Below are 17,269 nucleotides of genomic sequence, written 5' to 3'. Positions count from 1 at the left end.
AATCATGCATTTTTTTAAGATTAAACGGGAATGATTCGAATGCTGAGAGAGTTCCTACATAGAACGGAGTGGAAATTTAGGCCAAATTCCTATCATTTTGGAATGCTTGAAAGGCATCTAGAAATTTATCCTTGGCTCATTTCGAGTTCGTTTTGGTTGTTGGTCAAGTGCGAGAGAAGACAGGAAGTGTTTGATATTTTAACCATTTCAAGTTCAAGAGGAAGTGGTAGGAAGGATGGTTGACTCGATGGATGTGTTTGTGATGGTGATGATTTTGCGGTGGCAGTGTTGGTATTCAATCTCATAATTGACACAACACCAACGAAAGTGTGCGATGACACTGTCGAACTTTAGCTGAAAACGAATGATGATCTTTGGACGCTTGCCATGACCATCAATTTCGCGTCCATTGTAATGGGATCTAGAAATTCGCTTGAGGACTAAATTCGGGGCATTTGATTGGCATTGCCAAGATTTTTGGTTAGCCTGGCCTCTTGATAGGTTAAAGGAAATTTCCATTCCTTGATTCTGGCATTTGGATGGTGATTGTAGATATGATAATGCTTGGTTTTTAAAGGGTAAAGCAATTGGATCTGGAGATACCTTTTTATGTGCATATCATTAATCATTCCTAGATGGGCAAATCGACGAATAGTTTTATCAAAACCATTTTTCGGTCTTACCCATCTGATATCGATTTCAAGTTCGTCTTGAACTGAAAGAAAGAAGTGCATTCTCTGTACAAGCCAATTCTTCAGACGCTTCTTGAATATGCTTCACCCATGTGGGCTTCACTAAGTTCAGTACGGTAGCAAAAAATCGAAGAAGTCCAAAAATATTTTACTCGGAACATAGAAGGTAAATGAGAGTATTCTCTTATTAAGAGAGACTAGAAAGGCTGGGACTTTTCAGTAATCAAGGAAGTTTTGAAAAATGTCCCATGCTGCACGGCTTTAAAAGCAACTAAGAGTTGTGCCTCAATTTCAATTTTAGGGCCAAGTACAGAATTGGACGAATGATCGGAAACCTTCAAAATTCCCTGCCAACACTACATTCTTGAGCGCTTCTTTATCAATGTTCAATTTACTCTTCTTTCACAGGAAGCAACACTAAAATCCCAGTTTTATTTGCTAGCAAGCTAATGACGGAATATCGTCAAAGTCCATCCAGCAAGTTCAAGTCCGCCTTCTAGAACCATCTTGATTTGTCAAGCCATTTTCATTCGTAAACCGAATCAAAAAGAAGTTCTGCCACCCTGCCGCAGAATTTGGAGGTTGCGTTCCATTTTGTTGGACGTTCCGTGGAGACATCGATTTTTCTCTGGGAAAGAAAATTTGAACAGCACAAAAATAATTGATTTTCATTTGTTGTTGCTTTTCTTTAAAATAAGTGGCAAAAGTATCAAAATGATTTAAAGATGATTAAAATGATGAAAATACTATGTGTTCTACTCTTTTAAATTCTGATCATTTCTTAGGCGTGACCTCCTTTAGCATTCATGGGACACAAAACACAGACCAAGGACACTAGAGCAAGGAAACGCCACCTTTTTGTGATCACCAAACCTTTCCCGCCAAGCAAGGCCTAAACTTTTGCCGCTGAAATTTTTGAATGTCAGTTATTGGCATAATTATTGAACAAAATATGTGACTAATATCATTTTCGTAACCATTGATGGTATGTGCTTAAAACCAGGCATTCAGATAAACTTAAAAATACTTTAAGCATGTCTTAAAGTACAACAACTGAAAAGTGCTTATTAGGTTTTCTTGATAAAAAAAGAATTTGCTAAAAACACAATCAATAAATTCTCTTTTGCCAAAAATATTATTCGTAGAAAATTCTTTCAGACACATCTTGACCAAATTTCAAGTAATTTGACGCATTTGTTATGAAACTATGGTTCTCACTCTAGGAATGGCCCTCAATCCAAAATGAGACATACTGAAGCTCAGAGCTACATATTGTTCTTTAAACTCATTTGGATGCTTCATAATCATGAAATAATAATTTTAAGAGGTATGGAACATATTTATTTGACTATTTTGGTATTTTGGATGCTTCTGCAAGAAAAACAATTTATTGGAGTCCAAAGTGCAAATTGAGATCTAGTCTACTGTACTTTGATATTTCTCTGTGCCCCTTAAATAATGCCTGCCTTTTATGCAAACTTCCTAATAAGTAGAAATTTAAACTCAAAAAAAAAAGCAAATTCATTTCTCACCAATGCCGCCTGATGTTTTTTTGTCAAATGTGTGGGTTTAGACAAAACTATCAATTGTCCATCCAAGATATTCTAATATGTTAACATTTATTTTATGTACATCCACTTTTATTGCTCATTCCATGCATTTTTTTATGTTTTGTCAGTGTACATTACCCATCAATTAATAAAATGACTCTTGATGATTTTCTATCTATGTGTGTTTTTGAGCAATTTCACGCACGCCTTGGCCGTACAGCAGATTCTATCTATGTGTGTTTTTGAGCAATTTCACGCAATATTTCACCAACGCCTTGGCCGTACAGCAGTTGATGATTTTCTATCTATGTGTGTTTTTGAGCAATTTCACGCAATATTTCACCAATTTCAATCGAAAAACAATTTGATTGTTTTTGATTAATTTGATGTTCATTTATTCTTCTGACTTTCAAGATTAATTCAGAAATATTTAGTATATGGACGGAGTTGTATATCAAGGAGATCATTATTTAACTAAAAACACCTTAATGTACTATGCAGTACGGATATTCATACTGAAGTTAATGTCTTGATTCAACGCAATGGCCTAAGTTGGCGGTGAGGGGAAATCCGTGTCGTTTCCTCTCTATAGAGTCCCTGCACAGACACATACAGTCTAAAGCAATCATTTTGAAAGTGTTTTCTGAGGTCAATTAATGTTGGCGTTATTATAATACGGTCGCTCATTTGTATTGGCTGCATGTTCTACATAAAAGGACTGAATGCCGCCATGAGAACAAAAATATGTTCTGATGAAAGTAGCGTTTAACGAGTATAGCCGAGTTGATAAATGCTACATGTGAACCGAAATTTCGTTGATAAACACGGCATAATCAGTGCCATAATGCGAGACCAAACTGAAGTATTGTTTAGGCAGTTCATTTGAGCAGGAACCCCGGTAGGTGAAATAATTTTAATCAATTTTTTGAATAATGTTGCGTTTTTAAGAACCCTTGTGTTGCAGAATTGCTCAACGTGATCCAAGTTATCGGGATTACAGTCCCCGTTTAAACCTCAATGGATCAATGGATCAAACAGTGTTTTGAATAAAAGTACGGTAATTCTCTTTCATGAAAAAAAGGGCGGCGAGCTGTCAATTTGCCTTAGAAGTTGCATGGGAGTTAGGTTTGGAAGCGATGAGAAGCAATTCAAAACTTCCGCCAAAACTCACTCTTGCTGCGACTGAATGAATGGTCCAAAAATGAAGACTATTTTGCCCCCAACCTGTACTTTGTAGAGAAAGTAATAATCTATTTCATAATTTTCACTTTGTTTGTTCAAACAATGTTCAGAAATTAAGCCAAGAAAGTAGAACAGTGTCAAAATTACTTTTTAACAAAGACTTCCAGTGACCCATTCTGGCTCAAAAAAACCCTGAATGGCTTTTCAAAACATGTGCTGTGTGCGCCGAAAATTCGAATTTTATATGCTTTCTCCTCTTTTAACTACTTTTCCTAAGGCCTGTATTTTAAGCACTCTTACCTCGGAGTTAAGGCTTGGACGTTACTCAGAATGATCATCCACTCACCACTCCGGTCAGCGTATGTTCATACTGAATAACGTCCAAGCTCCAAACTCCGAGGTAAGACCTCTAAGTAACTCGCCTCTGGGTTCCCTAAACCAGAGTTTGAGTCCAAATTTGTAGAAGTAAATTAAGGTGACAAGATCTTTCAATCTTATCAAGGGCTCATTGTGAATGCATTGAACGGTTGAGGAATTACTGAACTTTCTGGTCTGCTCAAGTCCATTCTTCCCGTTATTTGTGGCTCTTATATTTCATCAACTAGATAAAGTGCCTTTGGCTCTTTGTGTCATTGCATATGGTTGTTCATGAGGCACATAAAATGGACCTTCAGCTCTATTTTTTTTAATTAGTGGATTCTCACTTCCTTTCAGCTCCCCTTCTTCCCTCATCTTCATTGCTCCGCTATCAAAGCTTTCAGATAATGTCAGTATATCTTCTTGAGTTGAAAACAAAATTACTTTACGATAGAAATGGTCAAGATTCCTGCACTTTGGTCAATATCCTGAGGTCAGTTTTTTAAACGCTTGTACCTCTGAGTGAAGGCTTGGATGTTACCCAGAATGACACTTTGGCGAGTACAGTTTCATACCGGTTAACGTCCAAGCCCCTAACTCCGAGGAACAAGCTTAAAAAAACAGGCCTGTGGATCAGGTTGCCAAGAGTAACATGGTCTCCCTACCCTTAGGGTCGATGTCATCGACTACTCTACTGTTGACTATGCCGATCATGATATTGAAAAGATTTCGTCCAGGAAGGATTTTGGGGTAGGTTTTTCAAGATAACGAAAAATCGATGAGGATATCCACTTCAATACTTCAAACGTGTGGATGGATGTATCGGACGTATAATATCACGATGTTTTGCCAGGAGCAGTCCCGGAATTAGTGAGTTCTCGTATTTTGAGAGACTAGAAAAGTTGGGAATGACCAAAAAGATTGGGAATACATAATGCTGCTATATACCATCAGGTACTATGTAGGGTGCACAATTTAAGAAAGGTACGAAAGGTACGATACTGTTTGTTTTGCAAAGCATTCATGTCCTTTATCCTAACTTATAGTTTAGGGGCATTACTCGTGCTTTCCAGAGCAACTTCAAGTCCTTGAGAATTCAGATTACTTATTACTTAGTCCTTCTTTCACGGACTCCCGCATTGCTCTATTTGTTTCCCTCGAAAATTCGTAGAGAGTAAAAAGATATAGATTGGTTGGCACGTTTTAAGTCAGTCTTGGGTAACTTTTTGACAATGATTTCAAATTTACCAAATTCATTGATGAATGAGATTCTTTACGATTTTTTAACAAACTTTTCACTTTGCGGTGGTAGGGATTGTATTCCCACTGGAGGTAAGGAACATACATTAATGGATAAAGAGAATGAGGCGAACGCGAGGTGCTTGCTTGGTTTATTGTCTAAAATTCCAAACAATTTGAAGTAGGTTTTTTTTAAATATTCTCGGACTGTTTTTCTTTCTACTGCCATGTTCTTTCAATAACAAGCTTCCGCTAAATGCTCCTCTCTGTACTCTTGGGCATATTAAGCAATCAAAAATTGACATAGTTATCTCCTTACACTTCTGTATTCTGAGCTCCAAACCTTACTTACTTTGAGAATTCGCAACCCCCTATAAATGGAAACTTAATGCACGGTTCATGCTTTTGACACTTTACATCCAGAGCCAAACGGAAGAATTTTAACAATGTCCTTTCACTCTGAAATTGAATGACTTACCTGTTTTGATCCATTGTTTCTACTCAAGCCGCTTCCTTCTTTTCACTATACCTCCCTAGGAAAGAATTAAGTATGCTACTCGTACGTACGTACCTCGCTTTAAATATTTTTCTGATAGGTCCTCTGAACTTCACACATTTGTTAATTTATCGAATACATTATTTTTTCGTTAAAAAAAGATACCTGCATTGTTTACTTCTCATACATCCATGCATACACGGACCATGCATCATAAGCAGAGGTCAGTTTTTGAAAGCTCGCACCTCGGAGTTAGGGTCTGGACCATAGATTTGGACGTTTACCGGTATAAAACTGCACTAGTCAAAGTGGTGAGCGAATGCTAATTCTGAGTAACGTCCAAGCCTTAACCACGGACTTCTAGAGACGTGGACTGCGAACGGAAGCAAAAAAAACTAATCTCTTAGACAGTTTACTTTATTCCAAATAAGCACTCCAATAGATGAACTTGGCCAATTTTGAGCCCAAAACTATGCTTAGGGAACTCACGAGATATGTCCAAAGTTATGTATATACACAACATAAAATTCAAAATTCAAACCACTTTGCAAGTAAATGCTATAAAAATCATCCGCCATTAATTGAGGAGATCTGCATTCCTTATATTATTACTATAATTTGAAAAGTGGTTCAGAGTAGTTATGGCCGATTTGACGGGAAGCTCGTTCACAGTCCATATTTCTAGAAGTACGTACCTTAACTCAGAGGTACGAGCGTTTAAAAATCGCCTCATGGCTCTGAAAAATGGAACATTGAAGGAACTCGTAGGGGAAGAGAGTACGCGTATTTCATATTTTGACTAGCTTGGATTGTGGAGTGCTCAAAACTAAATACAGTAGCCACATTGCTCATGCTTCTTGATTATTTTATTTGGCAAAAGCTCAAGCTTTTCCTGAAAACAAAACTAGAATCTCAATACTTTACGCACAAAAAGAGCAAACACTAAGACTCTTGCTTTTAAGCCCGTGTCTCTTCACCCTGAGAAATAGCAGATTTGATCTAGAAACCTGCATGGTTCAGGGCATTTATTTGGGGATCCAAGCTAGGAGGAAATCACTCGGGCTTTTGATTTCAAAGATTTTGAAATGATGAACTATCTTCAATTTTTTTTGCAAATTTTTGTTTTGTGATGCGATTTTAAGTGTCTTTTTGCATTTTTGGTTTGGTTTTTCACGGGCTTTTCTAACCTTTACAGGGATTGTAATCCCCAGTACTATTAAAATGAAAGGTTTTGATTCGTCTGTTTATAATCTTTCAATCTTTAAATTAAATTTGGAACAACCTTGGAGTGATTTTTTTCTCATTTTGACGGTGTCTTAAATGCATAAGTAACAGCAAAAAAATCTTTAAACTATTTGACGTTTTTTAGGTCAACAAGTCAAATTATTGAAGTTATTTCAAAAAGGTATTTGTTGGTGTTGCCGTTTGAGTGGTCCAACGTTAGCCATTGACTTAAACGTTTTACGCACATAAATATCTTGATATATCCGTTAACTAGTTCTTTAGGTAAATGGATGTGCAATAGTGGCAAGAAAAGGTTTGAAGAAGGCTAAAAAAGAGATCTGAACGCCTCCTTCAAACTTACTCAGTAACAAAACATTATGGCTTTCTATGGTTTCTAATCTGAACAATTTTGAAATGAAATACGATCCGACCTTTCTCAAAGGAGATTTTTAAACACTAACCACACCCACAGACAGAGAACCAAGCTGAAATGGACACGACACTACCAATCGGAATTGTTTACGGACGATGTTATGAGTGGCTGCGCTGGCCGGGTGAAGTTCATCCTTCCGACCCTAGCACCCCAAATACAAGAAGAAGAAGAAAAATTTGATTAACAATCCTTGTGTTTTCGTGCTTAGATCTTTGCTATTGCATTGGACCCGGTCTGAAGTTGTGAACCTTTATGAATGTGCCAGGCCTAAGAAAGCGCAATTTGCCTTTTACAAGGTCTCCGTTACCTATAGGAATGCAGTTTCCATCGTAGTTTTCTGAACTGTTTGTGATTTTGTTTGTTGTTGCTCCCGTTTCCATTCCTGTTCTGAAAACCTTTGATAACAAGTGCTACTGTCTTTATTTTACAACTAGCTTGATTAACCAACTATGTCCCCCCACCCCCTGTCCTATCCGCTGTTATGTTTTCTGGATGTTAGAAACGGCTCTCGTCATTTGGTTAGACTTAAAATATTCATCATATTTTATTTTTCTCATGCCAATCCAGTAATAATGCAGAAAATTAATTATCTTAAGATGTGTGTCAGAACTCAGAACTCGGGAAAATATTATTCAAACCAGAGACATCAATCAGGAGACATAGACGAATTTTTTTGAAGCTTATTCCCCTCTCCTCCTACCCTCTCTACACTTACTGGAGTTTAGCCGATTCTCTTGTTTCATGTAATAAACAATGTTCATGTTCATAAACAACTAGGATTTGAAATAAAACACATTCATTGACCATAAGGTATTTCATGATTCGTTCTCCAACAATTTCAATTGCTTCAAAAGCCTACACGTTGCAACAAAACGAACTTCTGGTGCAACTAATAACAAATGCACATTCTTGGCAAATTAGAAAACATTAATTACGCCGAGCCCAATTGTTATTTAATGAGATTGTACGGGACTCGAATAGTTGGATACATACTACTGTACGGTAAATAGAAAGTGTTGCTTTGACGTGTCGACGTCACAATCAGCTCATGTAAATGGACAACTGGATCGTAGAGGCCAGTCGACTTCTTTTTAGTATGCATACAACTTAGTATGAGCAAAAGACAAGACAACTCATTTTGGTGTTTTGAATTGAAGTTAAGAACAGGCGAATCCATCAGTTTGTTCATGTGGTATATTCTCTTTCAAACCAAATTTGATGTGAAATTTTGAATCGAGTCAACCATTTAAGAGTGAAACCTTAAAGGGCTTTTTTTGAAAGTGAACAAAATGATTTCCTTTAGAATGAGTTCTAATCTTGTCTTCAGGTCTTCACATCGTTATCTCATAATTTTCTTCAGCTTTTGATTTGATCAAGCTTTGGCGGCAACTTGCTCATGATTGGGGATCTCAATAATTGCTCTATCTCCCAACGAAACCACTTGAAAACAGTTTTCACCTCTCCTCGGACCATCAAAAACACTTTTATAAACAATTATATTAATTGCAAAGGAAAGTTGTCTTATGATTTAGTATCAGGTTATAGCCTAATTATGATCAAATTTTTCAAGTGATCGTTCCCATGTAAGGGCAATAGGACCTTGCAAAGTGTTGATCCTATTGTTTACAACAAAGCTACGAAGATATCACTAGTTTAACTCGAACGTAAAGGTTTTTTTCAACCGATGTTTGGTGTACTAGTACATGGGATAAATGATAAATTTCCCTTCTCAGTTGTGCGGATTATTTGAGGGAAATCATCATCGTGCATGCACTAAAAATTATCTGACCTTTCAAGCATCTCTGAGTTTGATTCTTTTCCTCAAAACGCATGTTGTTAAAAGACCTTGACTTGGATAAAGATTGAACAAAAGACTTTGACTTCTTCAAGATGACACCCTTACGTGCTCTTTGAAGGCTAAGACAATTGTGACTTCACATTTTCCGAGACCCATGGTGACAGCCAACAAGACTCATAATGTGGTACTCAATAAATTGCCTCCAATACGGTTGGTAAATCTCACTCGAGGTGTTGACTTGGCAAAAACAAGGTCATGAAAAAGCGATGATGAAGTTGTTCAATGAAACTTAATCCCATATTTTACTTTTCAATGGTTTATCTCCAGCATTATCACATCTATTGTCACATACACAGTGCAAAATCTTGACGAATGTTTCCTCCTAACTAAGAATAATGTTAATCGATTGATAGCCCGCAACCAAGATTTCTCAACTGTTTTCCCGGTACTTCTTGAAAATCAAGAACACTTTTCAATTGTAGAACCTGACCTAAATCATAGTCTAGCCCTGGGACTGGATGGATAATTACCCAGATGCCACTTCATGTGGTAAAGAGATATTTAGCCAACTGTGCTGTTGTCGCTTTTTTGAAGCCTTCTAATAGCTGACGAGAAAACCGCCGAAAGGCTCACGCCCAGTCGACGACCACGCACGTGGGATATCCACACATACTGTACAGTAAACTGTATAGAGAGTATTCAAATCGTCAATCATGAACCATCATGATGCTTGATGAGGCGAGCTTCTTGGTAGTCTTGACACTCTACAATGTTATTCTCGAATCTGTTGCCATTGGATTGGGGAAATCTGCTTTGGCCGGCATACGGGACACTTCTCGTACGTAGATAATAGCCCTGGTCGGCACATGAGAAACTTTCAATTGCCATCCGAGTTGGAGTCAGTGCAGATGCCATTGTCAACCCCGACATTCATTTCCATCCACCACTCAAGTAAATCTGGTGCCATTAGAGACGAAGTATTCGCTTCGAGATCAAATTTCAAGCATCATCATTCGAGCCATGACAGGCACACAATACCACGAATCGAGAAAAATTTCCCCCGGAGAAATCAACAGGGGTTTCACCAACAACACCTAACCACTTATCCATGCTTGTTTAAAGCACCTCTGGAATGATAGAACCGACATTTTTTCAATTGTATTCAAAGTTCTTGCGATTTAATAGCTTTTTGGAGCATATAGCCGTGGTTAAATTTGCATTGAAATTTGAGGAGACTTCTATTTCGGACCATATTAAGATTGGCGTAACAAGGATGATTATGCGTATTCATTAACTTCATCAGCCATTTTTCTTGATGATGCCTGTTTTCTTTTCCGTAAAGACACTTTCCAAATAACAACAAAAGCGCTTTGATAACGGATCAACGTTCGATATGAGTTCCACAATCTGTTCCAGAGCTATGCATATCTAATAACTGTTGCTTGAGGTTCAATTTTCATCTGATTCGCTGAATTATCTCAATTTCCACCAAAAGAAGCTGCACTTGAGGACACAAAACAAAAAGCACATCGAGTGCTCGTTCAATTCAAGTCAGCAATTGTCTTCAACCAATGCAATGCGTCAGAGGAACACCTCGAAATTCGCATCAAGTTCAGTCCAAGGATTAAGATTGAAGCACGACCGTTCGGATCTCGAAGTTAAGATGACAAATCTTCATTGAACAGAGACATCAGCTGGTTGGTGAAACCGAATGAACACGAACAAGCACGAAAGAGAGAGAGGGAAAAAAACTACATACTACGTACCTCCTATAGTACTCGAACAAACTCATGGCTGCTTCATGTTGCGTGATGACGGGGGGAGAATACGCAAAGTCCAAGGATTTAGGAGAAATCATCTGAAACTCTTTTTGTGTCTCCCTGTATGTATCTATCTCATTTTCTGCGGCTTACCTTCTATTTCTTTATTTTGTTGAAAAAGCGGCAATGTGACTAGAATAGGTTGAGACCGTTAGAGTGGGTCCTCTAAACACGGGTGTCCCTCTCATTGGATCTGGGCACTGCACGGAAATAGAGTCCGGTCTCAAAGCAAATCTTCCATGGCTTCATCACGGCCAGCATCACTACCAAGATGACCGTGTGGACCGCCAACATCACTGAGGCGAAGATCGTCATGGCCACGTCCATATTGAAATCACCGGCCATTTCCGGACTATCCGTAGGGTCATTGGGATCCATACTCTTGAGCGATTGAATGCGACGAACTGGATGGCTCACTATGCAAGGTTGGATTTGAATTTATCGCACTAACAAGGGACACTGGAGCTTGTGGAGGAACGTGCAGGATACCATGGTCTTGGAACTAACTCGGTTAAAAGTGCAATTATTGTTGTAGAGGACCATGTGGACGAGCGCGTTGGGCTCTCGCCTTCAGTCTCGAGTAAAAGAGATCTGAAGGAATCCTCCCCCTTCTCTCTTCCTTCAGTCCGAAAGTAAGTAAAAGTTTCGATCAATGCTGGATTGGGAAGACGGTGAATGGTCGAAGCTCCACATATGTGGTTTTTCGGTTGTGCAGGAGAGTCGGGTAGTGGGTTGGTTGGTTGGTTGGTTGGTTGGTGGGTTGGTTAGCGGGAGGGGAAACGACGCTACTTTGGACGAGGAGAGGGAAAACAACGGTGCTTTTTAGGAATCTCTTGTGCGTACGAACTCACGAACTCAGTGCTCCAGGATGGTGAAGAGGATGGATGAAAGATCCTTAGCGGTGAAAACGAGACTAGAACGGGATCTCGTGGTGGATCGTAGCACTATCATGAATAACTTTGGATGAGGAGCTCATTCGCATTGGGTTGAGGATTTGATGGGGTCTCTCTAGTTATGGAAAGGGTAGATATTTTGCCAATGAGACATTTGTGAATCGTATTTTTCGAAAACGGTGATAGTTGGAAACTAGAGAAGTACATGTGTGGGGGGATGGAGATATAAAGTTTGAGAAGTGAACCGTAAATAATCAGGAAAGCAAAATAGTCCGGACTACTAAAATCACTAAGGATCTTGGTTTCTAACTTTTGGTGAGCGTTTCAGATAAACGTTCCATCAGTTGAAGGTGGAAAAAGTATATGAATTCATTTTGGTTACAATGAAACTTGCATTCTCTTTGACAATGAGCTAAAGTCCATAAAAGAGACACGAAAGGGTGATGAAATGACATTAAATGGCTGAAAAGTATGCTGAAACACAAATAAATGTTGAATAATATGACCCCTTGCATAAAATCATTTTTTCTGGTTGATAGACCAGTTGAGTCTTGGAACGCCATCTAGTTGGGACAGGGTTGGCAAATGGGTTAATCCTCGGGCGTTTTTGGGGGGTGTTGATGGGCGGGCGGGACGGTTTTTTTTTTCCTTGATAGGTTTGATTGGGTTCTTTTGCAATATTGTAACACTTAATGTGTTACACATAACAGCATTACTCAAGCCCTACAACCAAGTAACATCAAGGCATGACCAACAATTTTACTACTGAACACATTGAGTTTCTTAACACTTTAGTTAATGAATTGAGACATATCCCTTCCAGTTTTATTATCAATCCAATTACAGCCAAAGAAGGACAAAGGTCGGAGGAAAATAAGGGAAACAATTGAGAAAGATTTGTAATTAAGCCGCCCGTAAAAAAACGTCCATGGGTGGTGGGTTTTGGTTTTTTTTTAATCCAACGGATTAAACCAACGGGTTTTTATCAATCCTGAGGTGGGAATAACACTGCTTGATTTTTTTTGCGAGTCGCATTTTAATGGTAATATTCAATAAAACAAAAACTAGAGCTTTTCAATCAGATACCATAGAATGAGTATGCCCAGTTTCACCCAAGTAAGTAAAAAAAAGGAAAAAAATCAAGCAAAACCAAGGCCAAGCTAAGCGAATGCTGTTTAAAACTCGTAAAGTTGAATGTTACTTCCGTTACTTTACATGCAAGAAAACCGGCCATTTTAAGTTCCTTTGAATTTATGGCTTGAAACATAACTCGTGAACAGCAAATTATGATTTGAATTTGAAGTAATATCTAATATGAAAAAAAAACTTTAATCACCATTGTGCCACTTGAAAAGTGAATTGAACTTGCACTTTTGTCGAGAAAGAAAGATATTTGATAGGTTGTGTTACTTTAGATAGAAGCTTTGCGTGGCCTTGATACACTCGATATCTTAATTTCACCATACTTGGATGAATTTGCACTGGTCCAAGTTGACCAAATCTAGCTCGGTTGAGCTTGACTATGCTATATTTTCATCATTCCCATACACTCCTTAATTAATTGACAGCTGCATTCATGCATTTGTTCTAATTTCTTTTTTTTTTTGTTTTTTCACCCACGTTCTGGATCAAACTTGCATTTTTACCGTCTACTTTATAGTCACTGATCAGTCAGCGCAGAAGTTTTACTCCAAAAATTCCAAACATTGTGAGTTGAGATGTTACCGAGCAATTGCTCGCACTTTTGAGGGTAAAAATGATCCATTTGAGAAAATATGTCCATGCAGCTAAGTTATTTCATCGGTTACTGCCCTCTTGTTCTCATGATGAAGTGCTCCTCAAATCGAAATATCAGAAATAAACGAAGCCAGACTCAAACAAGCAAAATGCACTTTGGCACATCCAAAACAACCATTGGTAAGGCCACGATCAATCACTGTCAAATGATTTTGCCAAATCGTAGGTTTTCTCCGAATAGCAGCCCTTGAATCGGTTGAATTCCATCGGTTAATATCGAGAATCAGATCTTTTCGTGCGTAACTACTTGGTCACTATTTCCTCCCTGAGAGCCCTGAATCCTCTCCTCTACAAAGAATGAGTCATATGTATTCTCAAGGGTCTCTCGGGGCCCCTCCACTTGGTCAGTTGTAATTCAAGGCCTGCAAGGCCCAACAATGTGCCTCAACTTTCAGCGCTGAAAGAAAAGTGACCAAGGACAAGTTAAATCTATCAATCCAGAGAATGGGTCAATTTGAAATGGAAACGTGTAGAACAATATTGTAAGACATCATCAATTCAATAATCCTAAATATGAAAAGGACTTCAATTTCAAGCATATCTTTGAACCTTCGACCTGTGAACACGATGTTGTAATCGTCACAATTGGGCTTAGGTCTCTCTTTGCCTCAGTAAGTCCGCCAAACAATCGAGCGACATACATGTACGTAGTATGTCGCTTGGATAGGGTGCAAATCGGAGGTGAAGAAGGATCGCATCGCATCACCAAAGTGAACGTGAAGAAGTTTTCCACAATGTCCCAATCTGTCCCTTTGCCGGATTCCAGTCGATCGATTAACGGCGAGCCTATCTTCATGCCACCCCCAAGCCCTGAAGGGTCAAACCCTTATTCCATGTGGAGAATTGGCGGCAACTCAGAGCATGGAAGTGTCAATGGAGATACTCTAAGTGATAACCTGAGCACGGGGTCTTCTCCGCGTCCATCAGATCCCAATTTGATGCATACTGTTCGGCCGGTCAGCTCAGAGGAATCACCGGTTCCATCTCCTGCTTCTCCCATGGCATTTCCGATGGGTGGAGTGAGATCTTTCGTTCAACCACGGACCTCACCGGGGAGTTCCACCTCTTGTCAAGGTAGACCCTCACCCGCTTATGGAAATGGATCACCGGCTCAGTATGCAGGGATATCGCCCATTCACTCAAGGTCAACCTTTCCCACCCCACCTTGTAAATATCATTCTTCTCAAGCCATGCCCAACAAGAGGTCAGTTTACGACTTCATGGTCGTTGAGCCCATCATGAGGAGAAAAGTGGTCAAGAGGAACAAGCAATTGGACCGCGAAATTGATGACATGGTCTCTAGTGGCAGTGATTCGGAGAGCTTGACCTCTGATCGAAGTCTCTCGCCAGGATGCCACAAGCATGTGATGAAGCTCAATATTCCGGATATTCAATATCAGTTTCTCAATCAAACTGCCAAGGACAAGGCCAAGGATAGTTTGAGAAACATATTGAAAGCCTTTTCAAATGACCAACCGTTGGATATTCTGCGAGATTTGCTAACCCACAACGAGGTGGCGCAATTGGACACTTCCATTCGCCAAGGCAATTTGGAGTCAGAGAGAATGAAAAGTTGTTCCTCGGCCTTGCACAATCCGAATACCTCATTTAACCGGAAGGTCTGGAGTCAGAGAGAATGAAAAGTTGTTCCTCGGCCTTGCACAATCCGAATACCTCATTTAACCGGAAGGTCATCAATAGAAGGATGATTTCCGTGACCAAAGGTAGCCAAGTAGTATCTAACAAGACCTTCAAAATCTGGGCCACTCAAGTGCAAGAAAAATCGAAAGTACAAACTCCGTCCAAGATATCCTACCCACCGGGATCACTAAATGCAATTAAGGAAACTTCGGACGATGTTCTAGTTCTATCGGGTAGCCATAGCTCAGGTCATGGTGCCAAGACCGAGATCATGCAGCTATTGTGCTTGATGTCCAATTCCAAAGAATGGACAGAAGCCCTCAATTCGTTCTATGTTGGAGACTACCCTCCCAAGGGGTCGCTGTGCATTTGCAGCAGAAAAGAACCAGCAGTACTGTCCATGATGTTAATCGGAGACTCGGGAAAGAACACATTTGTTGGATTGAACTGTTTGAAGATCATTGCCCGGAAAAAAGATCACCCCATGGGGGTTTGGACCAAGTTCCTTCTGCAAAGCATGACAAAAGGAATCCACAACGCCAAACTAGTTCAAGTTCATGACGGGATTGCTACATTCAAGATTAAAAATCTGTGCAACCTTGCGGAGCATTTAGAGCAATTGATGTCTGTTTATGAAACAACTGTTCCTTTGTCCACCACCAAGCAAAGTCTCAAGATTCGCACAAAGATGAGCCACGAAACCATGTTTACGAATGAATTGTTTGTCCAAAAAGACTATACCATACATTTATGTTGTAATGTAGTTGCGGGGATTAGTCAACCTTGCCTTAATTTTATACTCACTAAAGCCATTCCTTGTGATACTTAATATCTGGGAGTGAAGATCATTTTATCCTCTTTTATATTTGAATCGCTTGTACGTGAGTAAACAGTAACTTTATATGCGTGCTTTTTTTAAATGAAGATGAAAGTGAAACAATAAAATAATTTATCAAGCGCTTTTGTTGGGGTTCCATCGTTCTTTGAATAAGCGCTCCATGTACTACTTTTCAGAAAGAAGCAATCCTGCTGACCCATTTTTGTCAGATTGAGACATTTTTATGAATATCACGTAAACAATTTTTCATTCAACAAGTGTCCACATAAAATAAGAATTTATTTGCTGTACACAGACAGATGTCTTGAATGGATCAAAGCACAAAAAACGTGCTTACACAATCACTCGAATGTAAATCCGATCAAAAATCGAGTTTTAATTTGCTGATTGTTGATACCCAGGTATTGAGGATTTGTCTGGAATGGTTTGGGGGAAGTTATACAGGTCTTAGGAAATATTCTAAATTTAGGAAGGGGATTTTTCCAGCATAGATGACCCGCAGGGAGGCGGGCAGTTTGTTGAAGAGTCTGGGGCCTCTTTCAAGAAATGATTGGCGCATGATTGAGTTGGTAGTCGCTTTAAGTTCCAATGGGGCTGGATACATGTGACATGTTCACTATTTCGGTGGACGAAAGCAATGCCCATGTTATGGGCAAAAGTATGTAGTATGGCCTATCCCTGGTCTTGAAGGTGTGCAGGGCCCATCCTGCTATCTGAGCAGCTTTAGTTACCTTCTCGCTGAGGCGAATATTCCATCATCCTGAAGAGCATAAACCAAGTTCTTTGACGCAAGAAAAAACTTCAATATAAGCTCCCTCACTGTCTAGGTAATGAGGAGGGAAATTGGTAATGGCGTTACCAATTTGCCGATGAGCAAAGGCAAAGTATTATAAAAATACTCTGTAGGGCCCTTTGAGGTCGATGGAGAAGCCATAGACAATGTAGAGGCCATGTCTAATACGTTTGGAAAACAATTCTGTAGTGTTTTCAACTTCACAGAATTTAGGAGCAACAGCTCATTGCTCAATTGACGAGTATGTTGAGATTGGCGAGACTAGTCAAGTTGAGCTCTTGAAAAATCTTGAAGTCACAGATCAAGATGCTTTGGAGGCCATCATGGACGTTCGATTTTTAAGTTGTCCTGGTCCTGATGGCGTGACATCTCACTTTCTGATGAGATGCTCACTGGTTCTTGATCCTATTTTCTCGTACTTGATGCGTTGCATCTTGAATCAGGGCAAGTTTCCCACTTAATTAAAGCTAGCTCACGTTGTTCTAATTTTCAAAGGGGGAGTTAAGTCGTTCTCCA

At 39.3% G+C, this 17,269-nt stretch overlaps 1 protein-coding gene across 1 annotated transcript; it reads left to right on the top strand.

The window, feature by feature from the left end:
- The first annotated feature begins 13,748 nt into the window (after nucleotides 1-13,748).
- On the top strand, nucleotides 13,749-16,083 carry LOC131886928 (uncharacterized). The gene is made up of 2 exons (XM_059235390.1): nucleotides 13,749-15,100; nucleotides 15,172-16,083. Exons 1-2 carry the CDS (start codon nucleotides 14,123-14,125, stop codon nucleotides 15,949-15,951), a joined length of 1,758 nt encoding a protein of 585 aa, XP_059091373.1. The 5' UTR covers nucleotides 13,749-14,122; the 3' UTR covers nucleotides 15,952-16,083.
- Nucleotides 16,084-17,269: the final 1,186 nt, after the last annotated feature.

This window comes from Tigriopus californicus, chromosome 9 (genome assembly GCF_007210705.1).
Source record: "Tigriopus californicus strain San Diego chromosome 9, Tcal_SD_v2.1, whole genome shotgun sequence".
Lineage (NCBI taxonomy): Eukaryota > Metazoa > Arthropoda > Copepoda > Harpacticoida > Harpacticidae > Tigriopus > Tigriopus californicus.
Note: the sequence above shows the minus strand (reverse complement) of the source record. Positions and strands in the feature narration are given on the sequence as shown.

What these genes read in the sequence shown, in the direction of transcription:
- LOC131886928 (XM_059235390.1), top strand. Translation starts at nt 14,123, where the DNA reads ATGTACGTAGTATGTCGCTTGGATAGGGTGCAAATCGGAGGTGAAGAA. An exon ending in ATACCTCATTTAACCGGAAG is followed by an intron (nt 15,101 to 15,171) that starts GTCTGGAGTCAG and finishes TTTAACCGGAAG; the next exon opens with GTCATCAATAGAAGGATGAT.